This window comes from Muscardinus avellanarius (assembly GCF_963383645.1).
Source record: "Muscardinus avellanarius genome assembly, chromosome: 4".
NCBI classification, from domain to species: domain Eukaryota; kingdom Metazoa; phylum Chordata; class Mammalia; order Rodentia; family Gliridae; genus Muscardinus; species Muscardinus avellanarius.
The window spans coordinates 41,515,574-41,530,717 of NC_137789.1; the positions used below are offsets into that span (position 1 = coordinate 41,515,574).

Consider the following 15,144-nt stretch of genomic DNA (forward strand, 5'->3'; position numbering starts at 1 on the left):
TACATACATAAAAACTTTTTGTGTAAGTAGAAAATAACATAATGCGACGAGCCTTTAGTTTAGAACAGTATCCCTGAACCTCACACCGTGGCCATTTGAGAGCTGGGCAACTCTTTATTGTAGGGGCCATCCTCTACATTGCATGGTGTCTACCATCCCACAGTCCTTTTCCTTCTAGATCCCCATACCCCATTTTGATAACATTAAACATCCCTGGAAGGGCAAAATCATCTCTAGTTGAGAACCACTAGGTTAGAATGCAGAGAAATGGCTCTGGCTAGGGAGAACTATTTACAGTAGCATGGCAGGACTAGTGTGCAGGTAGGACAGGTGTAGGCCACATCCAAGGATTTGGGGGAGGGCATGCAGGAGATGAACACACAGGTATTAACAGAGGTACAAGATAATAAAGTAAGCTTACTACTGTACCACAACTGCTGCTTATAAAGATTAGGAGAAAAATAAATAAAAATTGAAAACCAAGATTAAACATTACTAGAAGAAATCAATTATCTCGACAAATTAAAGGATATAAATTAAACTCCCTCTCAATGAGTCACATCTGGATTCAATCCTGCTATTCACTGTGTGGCCAGCCTAATATTGCTTAACTTCTCTAAGTCCCAGTTTACTGACAAAGATAGGACTGTTTTGCCGATCCAGTTGAATAACTGATATAAAGCACTTTGAGAAATGTGAAACTCTCCCCCTATGTCTCTCATAATTACTATATGGTCCTCTACAATGCCAAGAGATCCCCAACAGTTAATACTAAAACTATAACATGAGCAATGGGAAAACCCCACAAACACATGCATACACATAAAAAAGAGAGAGAGAACAAAAATACAACCTCAAAGTAGTTCTTTAAGAGTCTTTGGTAATTTTTTGTATTACAACAGCTCATATCTATTAAATACTTATTCTCGCTAGTTACTAGGTTTCGTTTTACATGGATTGTCTTATTTGGATATAAGAACAGCCCATTTACAGAAGCAAACTCTGATACTTACAGAGGTCAGATAACTTGCCCAAGATCATATAACCAGTAGGTGATGGACCAGTTTTCTAACAGTGGCTTCCTGAGGAAGCTGGGGCCTGATGTGATGTTTTGGGGTGAGTTTCTAGTTTTCAGATAACTCTGCAAAGTTATATAAGTTCCTTAAGCCTCAATCTCTTCATCTTCAAACAAAGATGGTATTATTTACTCTCCACATTAAATGAGTCCATGTATTAAACTTTTAGAATAGGGCCTATCACATAATGAGGGCTCAAAACGTTAGCTGTCACTATCGTAACTACTATAACCACCACCGCCCACCACTCTACTCTGCTAATCAGAGGGAACCATGTTTAAAATATTTTTCAAGCTTCAGTAATCTGGGTAACATTTCCTACAAACCTGGTTGGGAATATTTTTTTGTGTTTCTAACTAAATGCTTTTTGAATTAGGCTATATAACTGATGTCACATTTGTTTCATGCTACAGTTAAAAGCAATCAGTTCTTGCCTTTCATTTAGTGAAGTGGGAATAAAAAAAATGATTTGGTCACCTATTCCAAACCTTTCTCTCCAACAAACACTATCGTAAGATTATCACCATCTGAGATGGAATAGCTCACTCCTACTCAGGGAAGTCTGGGGAAGGACATTTCCCCACCACATTCAGTAATTTGTTAAGTCATGTGTATTTCCTTTGGGCCTTTATTGCTATTGCCTTGAGAAAAAAATTCAGCTTTCTGTTAAAAGCAAAAAATGCATTTTTTAAAAACTGAGACTGAAACCAAACAGAGGAAAGAGTAGTTAGTGGTGTTTTTTAAAGATTAACATATGAGCATGGTAAAAATTAAATTGTCAAAATGTGAGAAGGAAAATCATTTATTTTTCCCTGCTCCAAGCAAATGAAAGTTTGTTTTTCATGATGGAACAAATGAAGATTTGGGGGCCATGTGGAAACAAGCTGAACGAATTTATTGCCAAATGTTGCTCTGTGGCCAGGAAGCTTTTCACCACTAGCCTCAGAAAAATGACCTCACAAAAGCTGTGTCTGAAAGGAATCGCCAGCTATTATTAACTCAATGACAGGCTTTGGACTCTGCTCTGATTCTTAGTGGATTAATAATTTTAAATTATCTTAATGATTATTTTTTCTTAAAAAAAAAAAAGCACCAAATTTCTCTCCCCTTCGACCAGCCAAAAACTATAGTATTTTCTTCTTTCTTCTCCCTCAGTCATCGAGTGTATCAAATCTAATCACCTGTGAGATCCTTGTCAATGTAAGCCCAGATAATATCAATGTAGGAATAGAAACTACAGTCAGCTAACCCATTGGGACTCCCCAGAGACCTATAACCAAATTAGTTCACCTATGCAAGGTTTCCCTCGATGGGAAGTCACGAGATTAATAGTGAGATGAAGGCTAACTCCTTCCTTTTTGCTTATCTGAGACAGCATGGTTTGAGTGCAGTGTTTAGAGTAATGGTCCTGCTAGATGAAGCATTATTTTCAGTTGAAAGGACAGATAAGACATTTTGGTTTCAAAGCCGCCTCAAAAAAGGGGAGCCTTTCTGATGCCAGGGCCAGGATTATTTGTATTCACCATAGTTTTGAGAATTCCCGGTCAAGGGCTCAGCTACATGGGACTGGAGTCTGGAACAACTGCACTTACTGGAGAAAATTCCCAAGGGTCTGGTGTTAAGGACTCTAGCTTATCCTGTGGCTTCCAGTATCCCCCAAAAGCAATCACTGAAAACCTGTCAATCCAGAAACATGTTTCAGGGATGAAAGGAATCAGACAACAATCCTGTTTGGACTGAACAGGTTAGCTGAATATTTAAAGAATAGCAACAACTCTGAAGACTTCCAGAAGTCAGGTCAAGCCAGAAGCTGGAAGCTAGTTGGCTTTCACTTGAGGAACGGGGACAAAATTCAAGAAGATCTGAGAAATGGGACATTGCTTGAGGAAGAACTGTACGTGGATTTTAGAATGCAAGTCTTGCCCTCAGGTAGGAACTCAACTCCTTGAAGGTGCCAGCCAACAGCTGCACAGAGGAACCAGATCCTAGGCTTGATTCCCTGGACTCACAGTGACATGTCATTCCTGTCCACAGGGGTCTACAGGAGATAGTCTCCTAGAACAAAGGCTACATTCCCCAGCCAGGTCTGGTTAAAGGTCAGTTATTTCTCAACGAATGATTTATTCCCTAGAACACTACTTCAGGGAAGTGTAAATGGTCAAATATGTTTAGGAAGTATGGCAGTCACATCCTTCTCTAAGTAATTTAGAATGAGCATCAGTGCATTAGTGGGTCTGAGAGGTCTACCATTAAAAGAGCAACTCAAGTTTGTTTTGTTTTTAACTCACCTCTTTCCAAGTATACTCAACTGTTTGGCATCTTTCATGCTGGGGCATCTAGCTTTTGAAACTGGTGTTTCCTGAAACCAGTTTTAGAAACTAGATGCCGTACCATGAAAGGCCCTAAGAGTCTGTTCTAGGAGGAAACAATTTCTTATATCCAGCCTCAGTTTATGCCCTGAATAGCTGGGGCAGGGGGACTTATATAGACTATCATGTGAATGACAGCCGGAGCTTTCCACTCAGCATCCCTGTTCCGTAATGCGTACAAGAGGCATTAAAATGTAATAGAATTACCGGGGTTCCAACCCACACACTGCACTTCTTAGCTGGAAAACCCTAGGAAAGATAGTTGTTTCCTTTGTGACTCACTTTCCTCGTTTGCTACATGTATATAGTGATATTTTAAGATTGTACATTATATACTGTGTATATTATATACTGTATGACCTATATACAGTGTATATTGCAATACTATTGTTATACAGTAAACAGTAGTCCCCTACTTATCCAGTTTGGCTTTCTGTGATTTTAGTTACCCGGTAAACTGCAATCTGAAATATTAAATGGCTCACTCCAGAAATAAAAAACTCATATTTTTAAAAAAAACTTTTGTTAAAGTAGATTGCTAAAATTGTTCAATTTTATTATATGTGTTGCTCCTAACCTCTTACTAATTTATAAGTTAAACTTTAATTATAGGTAGGTTTGCTGAGGAAAAAAACACCATACAAAGGGCTGGTTCTATGCAAGATTTCAGACATCCACTGAGGGCCTTGCAGTGAATCCCTGTGGATATGGGGGACTCACAATAATTTTAAAATTATTAAATTAGTTGTATATGAAGCATTTGGAATTGTGCTTGTTAGTATTAACAATTATAGTTTCTATTATCACATTTCGATATGCTGCTGTTCATAATATAACTCTCATATCAGCAGTACTTGTCTATGAAGTCAGTAGTTAGAGAACATCACCTTAAAATAAAGGATTACCTTCCTTTGGCATACCCCTTCCTAGAGTACTTCATCTATCTACTGTAAGGAACAGAGATTAGCTCTTTACCTAGTTAGAAACATGTTTATAGAAAGATACTTAATTATTTATATATTGTGTCAAGCTAAGTGTGGAATTTTCAGCAGCCCACTCTGGACTTTTAAACCACTCCAGTTGTATCTGATGAGAACATATAATCACTGCAGGGTTGGAAATGAGGGAGCGAGATAGGTCTCTATCCCTACCTGAATCACGGGCAGTGTCAGCACCCAGACGACCTTGGCTCCCACCTGAAGCTTACCCACAGCTGCCTGCTGCCTCAGTTTGGTCTCCACCAATACCCAGATCTTGGTGCTTTGAGCAACAGCTCCTGAGATTAGCTTTGAACAGTCAGCGTAGTGCCGCCATATTTGCTTCTCTGTGTTCATTGGATAGTTTTCTTTCTTCTGTTTTCTTTTACCACCAATGGGGAGAAGTGGTCACTAAATGATCGGAAGATGTCAACCATTCCCTCCCGCCTGTACCTTCCATTGTCAAGGAGGCATCGTTGTCTCCTTTGATCCCAGGGACAGTTCCTGCTCATCCCTGGGCTGTATACATTAGAGACACAATTTTAGATTAACTTTTTTTTTTGGTGGTACTGGGGTTCCTGGAAGCCCTTCTACCTCCGGGCTACACTCCCACGGGCTACACTCCCAGACCTATATTTTTTTTTACTTTTTATATGGAAACTGGGTCTCTTAAGCCAGCAAGGCTGGCTCCAAACCAGTGCGATCCTCCTGTCTCCGCCTCCCAAGCGCGGGGATTACAAGCGTGCGCCACAACGCCCGGCTAGATTAACTTTTAAATTGAACTCAGATGACCTTTGATGCATGACAGACATGAATTTGGTTTCATCCCAAGATGGGTCTATCCTAAGTCTTCTGTCACATTGGATCTCCAGGTGAGCTCTCTTGCATCTTCAGCTGCTTAAATTCCTGGGGCCTAGGAGGCATGATGACTTAATTCGCACCTAGAGATGAGGAGACCAAGTTACAGCTAGATAACACTTTGCCTGAGTTCTTGCTAGCAGGTAGCAGTGACATTTGAAATGTTTGGGTCAGTTTTAACTGATTAGACTTGCAGGATTGGAAGCCCTGACCAAACGTGTAACTGCTCTGGGCCAGGACACGCCCACACTGCCTGCTTCCTCTGGGATCTTCCACATCCTTATCACTTCTTGGGCAACTGGGCAAGAAAGTAAATGAGCAACTTTTCTAAGTCAGAAGTCTGTGTCCTTCAAAAGAATATTTGCAGCTTCACTAAAATAAAAATAGCAGGAACTCACATACCATGCCACTTTTAGAAAAAAGTGGATATAAATAAGTTTTCAGACAATTTATTTATGGAAGTACAAATTACTATCTTCAACACTTAAATGCTTGTGAAAAGAGGCATATGATTCATGAAGAAGACATTAAATCATATTTAAAAGACAAATGACATCAAATAAACAAGTATACAACTGTTAGCAGCAGCTATCCAGAACTACTTTTGCAGTTGTGATGTGTAGCTGAAATAAAAATCAGTAGGAAGAAAGAATGGGTGAGCTACCGTAGAGTTACTGACTAGACTCACCATGATGTGAGGCTCAGATGCAATAATGTACAAGGAAAGCAGTGACTTTGAAATTATGACTGCAAAATCAGCCATTTTTTTTTTTAGTTTTAAAATGCAATGAAGATATACCTGGATAGAGCTGTGCACAAAAGGCAAACAGAAAAGCAGATGTGAAAGAGGGAGGGATGGACCAGCATGTAAAACAGAGACAATCTTGAAAGTTAAAAGAAATGAATACTGCTACCACCATATAATGGAAAACCATGCTGACTTAAAAGGATGCGACCACACTCTTCCAAGATGTTCTACTGGAAAAAGAAAAAGCAAAACACAAAGAGTGCATATAATATGCTTTCATTTGTGTTCAAAACAAAAACAAAAATAACCTCATGTGTACTCACATACACGCTCATAAAGCACGTCTGGAAAGGAAGCCTTAGGACTCGGTGGTGGTGGTGGACTTTGGGGAGAGGAACTTGTGGCCACTGGGGCATGGGAGAGATTTACATCGCCACTGATCACCTTTGTGTCTCTGGAATTTTGTACAGCATACGTGTGTTACCAACTCAACATGAAAGTAAAACAGGAAGGTTAACTGACACTGGGTATTGTTCGATGAGACAAAGAAAATCTGGTAGAGGAGCTTAATATAAACAAGAAGTGTGGACCTTACAAAAGAAACAGTTGAAATTCTGAGACTTTTTAAAATGTGTTCAGTGGCGAGGTGGGGTGGCAGCGCATAATTATAATAGTAGTACTTGGGAGGTTGAGAAAGGAGGATCAAAATTTGAGGCTGACAGTATGAGATAACTTAGTGAGACCTTGTTTCACAATAATAAAAAAGGGGTGGGGATATAGCTTGCTGATAGAATGCCCCTGGTTCAATTCCCAGGACACCACACACACACACATGTTCAATGGATTGATGCTACTTTACTATACCAAGTTTAAAAATTTGACTTTTTAAAATATCTCCCTTCTGAGAGGAACACATTCCTTTCATTGGGAATCTAATTTGGAATAATTATCTCATATAATTTTTATTTTCTAAAGAAGAACTGACCAATAATTTTTCCCAAGTTCATATATATATTTTTTTATTATTATTATGCCTTTATTACAATGTTTAATAATGCATAGTTTTTTTCATTTTAAAGGTCTTCTTTAGAAGTAGCTTTAAAATATGTCTATAATATCTGTCTTCAAAAAGTACTATAGAACGAATTAGAGGAGATTTATTTATAGCTTCTACAGTACCCTTAGTAGGTGTTATCTAGCTTATGAGAAAAACCAAATGCTGTTCTCAGAAACTAGAGTTTAAAACCTAAATCCTGTGGTTAAAAGAAATGGAAAACCGTTGCCTTCAAATTGTGAGATTTTATACACAAACCAAATTGTTTCAGGTTGTAATTGATGTTGATTGTAAATCAAAGCCACAGTGCCTATCTCAGTGATGAAACCTGCTGAATTATGTTTTCAAGTTTGCTATCTGAAAAGTATGCGTGTCAGTTTTTCTTAGGTTGCTAATTATATATTCAATAAGCGGGTTCCAGTGTTCTTCAGAAGGGCAGACCCCCTTCATCTTCCTCCAGTGGCCACCCCGCCCACACGCCAGCCCTCCATCCTTGTAAGGAAGGCTGAAATGGTAACAGGAACACGCTCCTGTCATTAGGCTTGTGATGTGATTTATTTTTACCAAGCTAAGCCTGGAATTCTAGACCTTAGGTTCAATTAATTAAAATGCTTCAACAAGGATCAGCACCCACCATTGTTACTTCTGGTGAAAGAAGTCCAGTAAATGGTAGTGGCTAAGACTTACCTTTACCAGAGTATTAAAGCATAAAATCACCTGAGTGAATGTGGAGGCTCCAGATGTGCTTCATGCAGAGCAGGTCATCATGTGATAGACTTCCCTTTCCTCTGGGCTCTGTGATCGCCATCTAGATGGACCTAGACTGGAAACAGTCAGTCAGTTTGGATGGATGTGTCCTCACATCTCCATACACACATGCTCTGACCTTCTCTACCTTTCAGAAAAGCTTCCCTAAAGAGGTCAGGATTCATCCGGAACAATCAAGAAAAATCAGGAGTATTTTCTGACCCATCCAATCCCCGGTTCTTATCCCCCGTCTAAGGCAATATCTTTTGGTGAAGGTGTGGCGGCGCTACCTAAGGATGATTTGGTGAATCTTATTTTTTTTTTTTAAGATTTAAAGAAGTTTATTAGAAAGATAGAAATACAGAAAATAGAAATACAGCTCCATACCAGACTGGCATGGAGGGGTGATGCGAAATGAATACACCATGGTGAATCTTATTTTAATAGGGCAGGACTGTAAAAGTACTTTTTACAAGAAATTCTCTGTCTCTAAGTAATTTTTTTTAATTTTAATTTTTTTTGGTGCACTGTATTCATACATCATAATGGGATTAAAAAAAAAAACTTTTGTATACATACATACACACATTGCCCAATTAGACCCTACCCAATCCCCACCCTGTTCCCTCCCCATCCCTCCTTCCCATGCATGACTTAGTGGTTGACATCTAGTATTATAGCAATTTATCCAAAATTAAAAATGATAATCTCATAGAACAGTTTCATTTGTCTGATACCAAGCTTTTAACAACTTAAAGATAACATTTCAATATTTCTTTTTGCTTTCTTTCTTACCAGAGAATATTTTTTCTTTTTTTTTTTAGGTGAAACTATCATACATTTATTTATTTATTTTTCAGAAAAAAATCTATCCTAATGTGGAATATGGACTCTAGATACCCAAAACGATCTCGAAAAAGAACAAAGCTAGACGATGTATTTTTTTTTATTTCAAGCCATATAAAGCTACAATAATTGAAACAGTGAAGTACTGTTCTAAAGGCAGATACATAAACTATTGGAGTTAAATAAAAGCCTAGAGATAAATTCTTCCATATATTGTCAAGTTATTTTTGACAAGGTTACCACGAACATTTGGTGGAGGAAATAATAATCTTCTAACTAAATATTGTTGAAAAATAATAATTACATGAAAAAGATTAAAATTGGACCCTTACCTAACACCATATACAAATATTAACTCAAAATAGATAAAAGACCTAAATATAAATCTTAAGACTATAAACTTTTAGAAGAAAATCTGGGTCATTAAACCTCACAACATTGAAATTGGCAGTGATTTCTTGGATATCATTTCAATGGCACAGGCAACAGACGGGTAAACAAACTCCCTAAAAAATAAAAAAAAAAAATTGTATATCCAAAGACAATGTAAACAGTGTTAAAAGTTACTGATAGAATGTGATAAAATATTTCCAAATGCTATATCTGAAGGTATATTAATATTCCAACTAGAAATCCTAAAAATTAACAACAATAAAAGCAAACAATACAATTTAGAGATATGTAAAAGACTAACATAAATAATGAATCTCCACAGATAACTAATCTTAGTTGTCTGTTGGATGGAAAATATTGTTTCTCTGGTTCTGGTGTGTGTTACCTATTTCTTCTTTGTAGTTAATCTCTTTGAGTATTTTCTCTAGTGCTGGTTTTGAATACATAAATTCCTTCAGTTTCTGCTTGTCATGGAAGCTTCTTATTTCTCCATCTAATTTGATAGAAAGTTTTGCTGGGTAGGAAATTTTTGGCTGGAAGTTGTTTTCTTTCCGAGTTTGGAATATGTTACTCCAAGCCCTTCTGGCTCTCATGACTTGGTTTGGGAAGTCTGGAGTGATTCTAATTGGTTTGCCTCTGAATGTCACTTGGCCCTTTGTTTTTGTTGCCTTTAAGATTCTCTGCTTGGCTTCTACATTGGTCATTTTGACAATTATGTTGTGTGGGGATCCTCTTCTCTGATCCTGTCTAAAGGGGGTTCTATCAGTTTCCTGGACCTGTGTATCAACCTCTTGCTCTATGTTTGGAAAATTTTCTGCTATTACCTCCTTGAAGAGATTGTTGATCCCTTTGGTTTCACCTTCTTTTCCCTCCTCTATTCCAATTATTCTTAGGTTAGCTCTCTTAAAATGGACCCATATTTCTTCAATGTCAGATTCCTGCTGTCAGATTTTTTTTTTCTAATTTAGAAACTATGCGTTCATTTTTGGAGTGATCATCTTCTAAGAGCGAGATTCTATTCTCCATGTGGTCTAATCGGTTGTTTGTACTTTGAATTGAGGCCTTTACTTCATTAATTGCATCCTTTATCTCTTTTTGGCTCTCTCTGAATTCTTTTTGAAACACCTCTATTATTTCTGCAGTTATTTTCCTGATTTGATCTTCTAGAAATCTCTGAATTTCTGTTTTATCTGGTTCTGATGTTGTGGAGTAGTGGGCATTCATTGCTCCATTGTTATTCCTCTTTCCCATGATTTCAGAAGTTTGTGCCTTCTTTGGGTTCTTCCCTTGGGTCACTAAGACTTCACGTAAGGTGCTCTGGATCTCGAGTCTGTGGTATCTCAGTCCCCACTACTCCTTTACTAGGTTGTATCGCAGAGTCTCAGATCCAGGGAGTCAATCGAGGCTGCTTTAGACTATGGGGGGGGTGCCAGGCTGGGCATTCTCCTATGGTGTGATATCTCTGCCACCACCACTCCTCCACTGTGTCAAGTCCCTGGGAATGCAGTACTGGGATTTCTCCTCTAGGGGCCGCAATTTGACTCACTGTTGTTGAGTGCGCTGATGGAGGTGTAGTGGACTCGGTGAATTTGCTGCTGCTGCCGCCGGTGGCAATATGGTGCCGCTGCCACGCCCTCAGCCGTGAGGCTGGCGTATTTCTTCTCTGGTTTTGCGCTCCGCTCTGAGTCCCTGCAGGGCTTGCTGAGCCCAGCCACTGGGAGCTTTAGATGCTCCCTGCGCTGAAAAATCTGCCGAATCTCTCCGGCTGTTCCGCAACGGCTCACCTCGGCTCGCTGTCCACCGCTCCTCTGGTGGGCTTTTGAGTGCGTTGGTCTGGAGCCGTCCGGTGAACTCGCTGCTGCCACTGGCAGTAAGGCGCTGCTGCTGTGTCCTCGGCCGTGAGGCCGGCGTATCTCCTCTGTGGCTCTGAGCTCCGTTCTGAGTCCCCCTCCTCTCTGGGGCCTGGTGCTGCAAGGAAAGATTCTAAGTAATATTTACATCAACAAAAAGTTTTAAATGTCCCCTTTCAATTGGGTTTGTCTTTTCCATTTTATTTACAGGTATGACGTTGGCATTTGCAGGAACATATTTATTGGTGAACTTTGCTCCAAATATAACTCAGGCTGTCTCAGCAAGAACAGTACAGTATTACTTCGTTGGCTGGCAGTTCCTGATCTATGTGGTAAGAATTCTAAATATTTTACTATCCCTAAAGTGATATTATCTAGATCACCAGTGCCTGAGAGTGTTAGAAAACTAATATAACCTTTTTTGCTCAAATACTAATAGCTTTTCAAAATGTAAGTATATTTGACCAATAATGAAATATTTGCAATACCATCAACAGTAGAAGCATCTTCAAAAAATGTCCTTTTTGACAGCAATATAACAGATTGTCAGAAAAAAGCAGGCAGCCATAGTATGATCTTGAGAGATGTGTAAAAGAAAGAATGAAATGAGAAATGAGACAGTGCTTGTATTTGAAGCTGTCAGTTGGAGTGTATTATTTGATACAGTGGCTGTACCTGGTGAATATAAGAAAACATGATTGAAATGCTTGGTATGCAACTTGTTATAGAGTTGAGCTAAGATTGGAGAATAAGAATATTCTAGAAAGGGCAGGTAAGAAAATTTGGATGTCTAGCTGAGCATTTAACCAAGAACTAGATCTGTGAAATAGTTTGGGATTTAATAAAAAGAATCAAAGCATACAGAAGCATACTCTTTTAGGATTAGAAGTGACTTCAAAAAGTTATCTGGTAGCTGGGCATGATGGCACATGCTTGCAATACCAGTACTTAGGAGGCTAAGACAGGAGGATCATAGGCTTGAGACCAGTCTTAGCTACTTAGTGAGGCCTTCTGCAACTTAGACCCTGTTTTAAAATAAAAAATAAAAAAGTGGGCTAGGAGTATAGCTGAGAGATAAAATGTTCCTGGGTCCAATCCCCAGTACAACAACAACCAAAAAAAAGCCTTTGCTCTTTTTTTTTTTTTTTTTTTTTTGGTGGTACTGGGGTTCCTGGAAGCCCTTCTGCCTCCAGGCTACACTCCTAGACCTATTTTATACTTTTTTATTTTTGGAAACAGGGTCTCTTAAGCCAGCAATGCTGGCTTCAAACCAACATGATCCTCCTGTCTCCGCCTCCCAAGTGCAGGGATTACAAGTGTGCACCACCACACCCGGCAGCCTTTGCTCTTAAACAAAATAGTTCAATCCTATTGTGCATGCCTGGTATTTAAAAAGATAACATTGGCATTTACAGGGGCATGCTTGCTGACAAACTTGGCTCTAAGTGTGACCCACAGTATTATGGCAGCAGTTCCTAGTCTATGTGACAAGAATTATATATATCTGACCATTTCTGACAGATAATTCTGACCACTAGAGCACAAATATTCACAAGTCTTTTCTCTTTACTTACTTCTCTTCTTCTTACCCCTTAGAGATACTTAGGTTTCCCTGTTTTCCAAAAACTCCTTATAGGCTACACACCCTTCAATAAACTACTCTATTTTTCTTCTTCTGGTCACCACCAAAAATGTATTCAAATGGTCTACTGTTGCTGGCCCCTCAACTTTCTCAGCTCCTGTTCACTCCTCTCTCATTACAGTCTAGTAGGTCCTTCCCTGGATATTGCTGAATGGAATTGCCTTTTGGGGAAATGATTCTTCTTGAACCTTGTGCAACATTTACTCCATGCCCATCCTCTATCTTCTCCTGGAAACTCTCTCTTCCTTGGCTTCCTCAGAATATTTTCCATTTCTCCTCTCCCTCTCTGACCCTTCCAGGCTCTTGCCGGGCACTTCCTCCCCTTCCAACCCTCATACCTATTTCGCTATATACTCTCCCAAGGTCTTCCAAAGTGGTCCAACTTTTCACCCTACCTCTTCCAAATCCAAACCTAGTTCTTTTCCCCAGGACTCTCCTGTGCTCCAGCTGTATCTTTGTTAATTATTATTCTTCCCTTGATATTCCGTAGGTTCCTCAAAGGTAACATATCAGAAAATGAACTCCATATATTCTCCCCCAAACTCTTTCCTTGCTAATATTTTCTGTGTCTGCCTCTCATATTGGAAGTCTGAGATATACTTGACTCTTCCCACACTTTTACTCCCCACCCTACTCCTCATCCTGTTGAGTATTTTAAAGTCTCTTGAACTTGACCCCTCTTTGACATTCCCATTGCCATCGTATTAATTCAAGCTCTCATCATCTCTTGCTCAGGCTCTACCAGCTGCCTGTTAATGAATCTGTCTCCCCTGCTACTTATCATCACACTCTTTATAAAAGTTTTCCCCTAAAACAACAAATCTGATCGGGTAGCCCACCCTAGCCACACAGCCCAGTGTCACTGAGACTATGGTTCCCTCTGTCAGGACACAGGGCAGTCCTTTGACCCATACCTCCTTTGATGCTGTATTAGTTTAGCTTTTCCATCACTGTGAACAAAAGACTTCACAAGACCAACCTAAAGGAGGGAAGGTTCCTGTTGGCACATAGTTGTAGAGCTTCAGTCCATGGCCAACTGGAACATCATGGTGGCAGAAACATGGAGATGGCAGGTTGTGGCAGAGGAGAGGGACTCAGCTCATGGCAGCCAGGAGCAGAGAGTGAGAGGAGGGGGCCAGGGACAGATATAGTCCTCAAGGCCACACCCCTAGTAACCCACCTTCTCCAGACATGCTTCTGAAGAGATATTCCAGACCCCAACCAGAACAGACCCATATCCTCTCCATGCCCTTACAACCTGCAAACTCACCCTCATGGGCTAGCTCAGATGGGGCCTCTTCTATGAAGATATTACCAAGTTAATTGCTCCATTTCCTGAGTTTTCCACAGGCCATGTTATGTTTTATTGAACTATTTACTTGTCTGTTCTATTCCAGTTCAATTATTCCAGGGGTAGACTTTTTACTGGTGACTCGATCAGCCCATCAGTGACAAATCCCTACCTATTGAAACACCAATTTCTGACATGTTATGGCCTTTCATTCTCATGGACTTTGTTTCTATCCTAGCTCTGTCACTTCCTACCTTTCCTCTTAGCCCTTTCCCCCAACCCCTACTTGTAGGATTGGGATTCCTAGCTCAGATTAGCCTTCCTGAGGTCTTTCCTACTTGTGCTCTCTCCTTGCCCCATTTATTTTTCTACTTGTCCTCCACACTCATTCCTTGATGATCACAGCTTTCATCGATCAACTGTAAGTACTAGAAGGGGTTTTAATCTCTGTGATTTACTTCTTTATACTTTGTTGAATATTTCATGACAATCCAGACTTGAAGTCCTACCAACACACTACTACTTTTTGCCTACAGGCAAAACAAATTCATGGAATAAGAAAAGAGTGATGTAGCCTATGACCCAAAAATTAATAGCCTGAGTTGAATCCTTTGTAGATTAAAGATTCATCAAGACTTATTTCCTAGAATAAACTACATCACTTGATGATGATGCATCTTTTATTATTCTAATATTGGAGAAAACATTTAAAAACACAACACTACTTTCCATTGACCCTTGTATTTCCACAAGAAATACTTTGAAATTTTGCCATTCTTTAGAGTCAACTCTTAAATTTATTTATTCACTCATTCATTCCACTTATTAGATACCTACATTATAGAGAAGAATTCCTATAGCAAGAATTTTATAGTCCTGGGAGATACCTATACTTTAGTAAAATTATATTATAATAAGAAAGTATATTTGAAAGTAGCTGCTACACAGAAAAATGTAATTCTAGGTATTTATAAGACATTAAAAAAGTAAAGTCACATTTTGACAGCACCACTGGCAGATTCTACGAGGACTAGGTCCATGTTATATTAATTTGGAATTTAATCTCTTATACAGTTTCATCTCTAAAGAGTCTAGGTATGGGATCAATTATATACCAAGATTTTAAGCTAAAGTTTGGTTTAAATCTATTAAACATCTAAATAATTAACTTTAGTCCTTAGATGAGGCAGATTCTGTGCCTTTTTGGTAAAGTGTGACTGCAAAGATCATAATTACAGTAGCTGACACTACTCTCTGACAAATCACCCTTCTGTTTATGTAATATGCCAAGTA

The 15,144-nt window shown here is 39.1% G+C and overlaps 1 protein-coding gene across 1 annotated transcript in view; it reads left to right on the forward strand.

Annotated features, from left to right (window-relative positions):
* Positions 1-15,144, forward strand: part of NIPAL2 (NIPA like domain containing 2) — a gene marked incomplete at both ends in the record, with an annotated part of 100,248 nt that overhangs the window by 58,804 nt on the left and 26,300 nt on the right. The window contains one exon of the mRNA XM_080694747.1: positions 11,129-11,250. Within this exon, the coding sequence (XP_080550873.1) occupies positions 11,129-11,250 (122 nt within the window). The remainder of the gene's footprint in view (positions 1-11,128; positions 11,251-15,144) is intronic.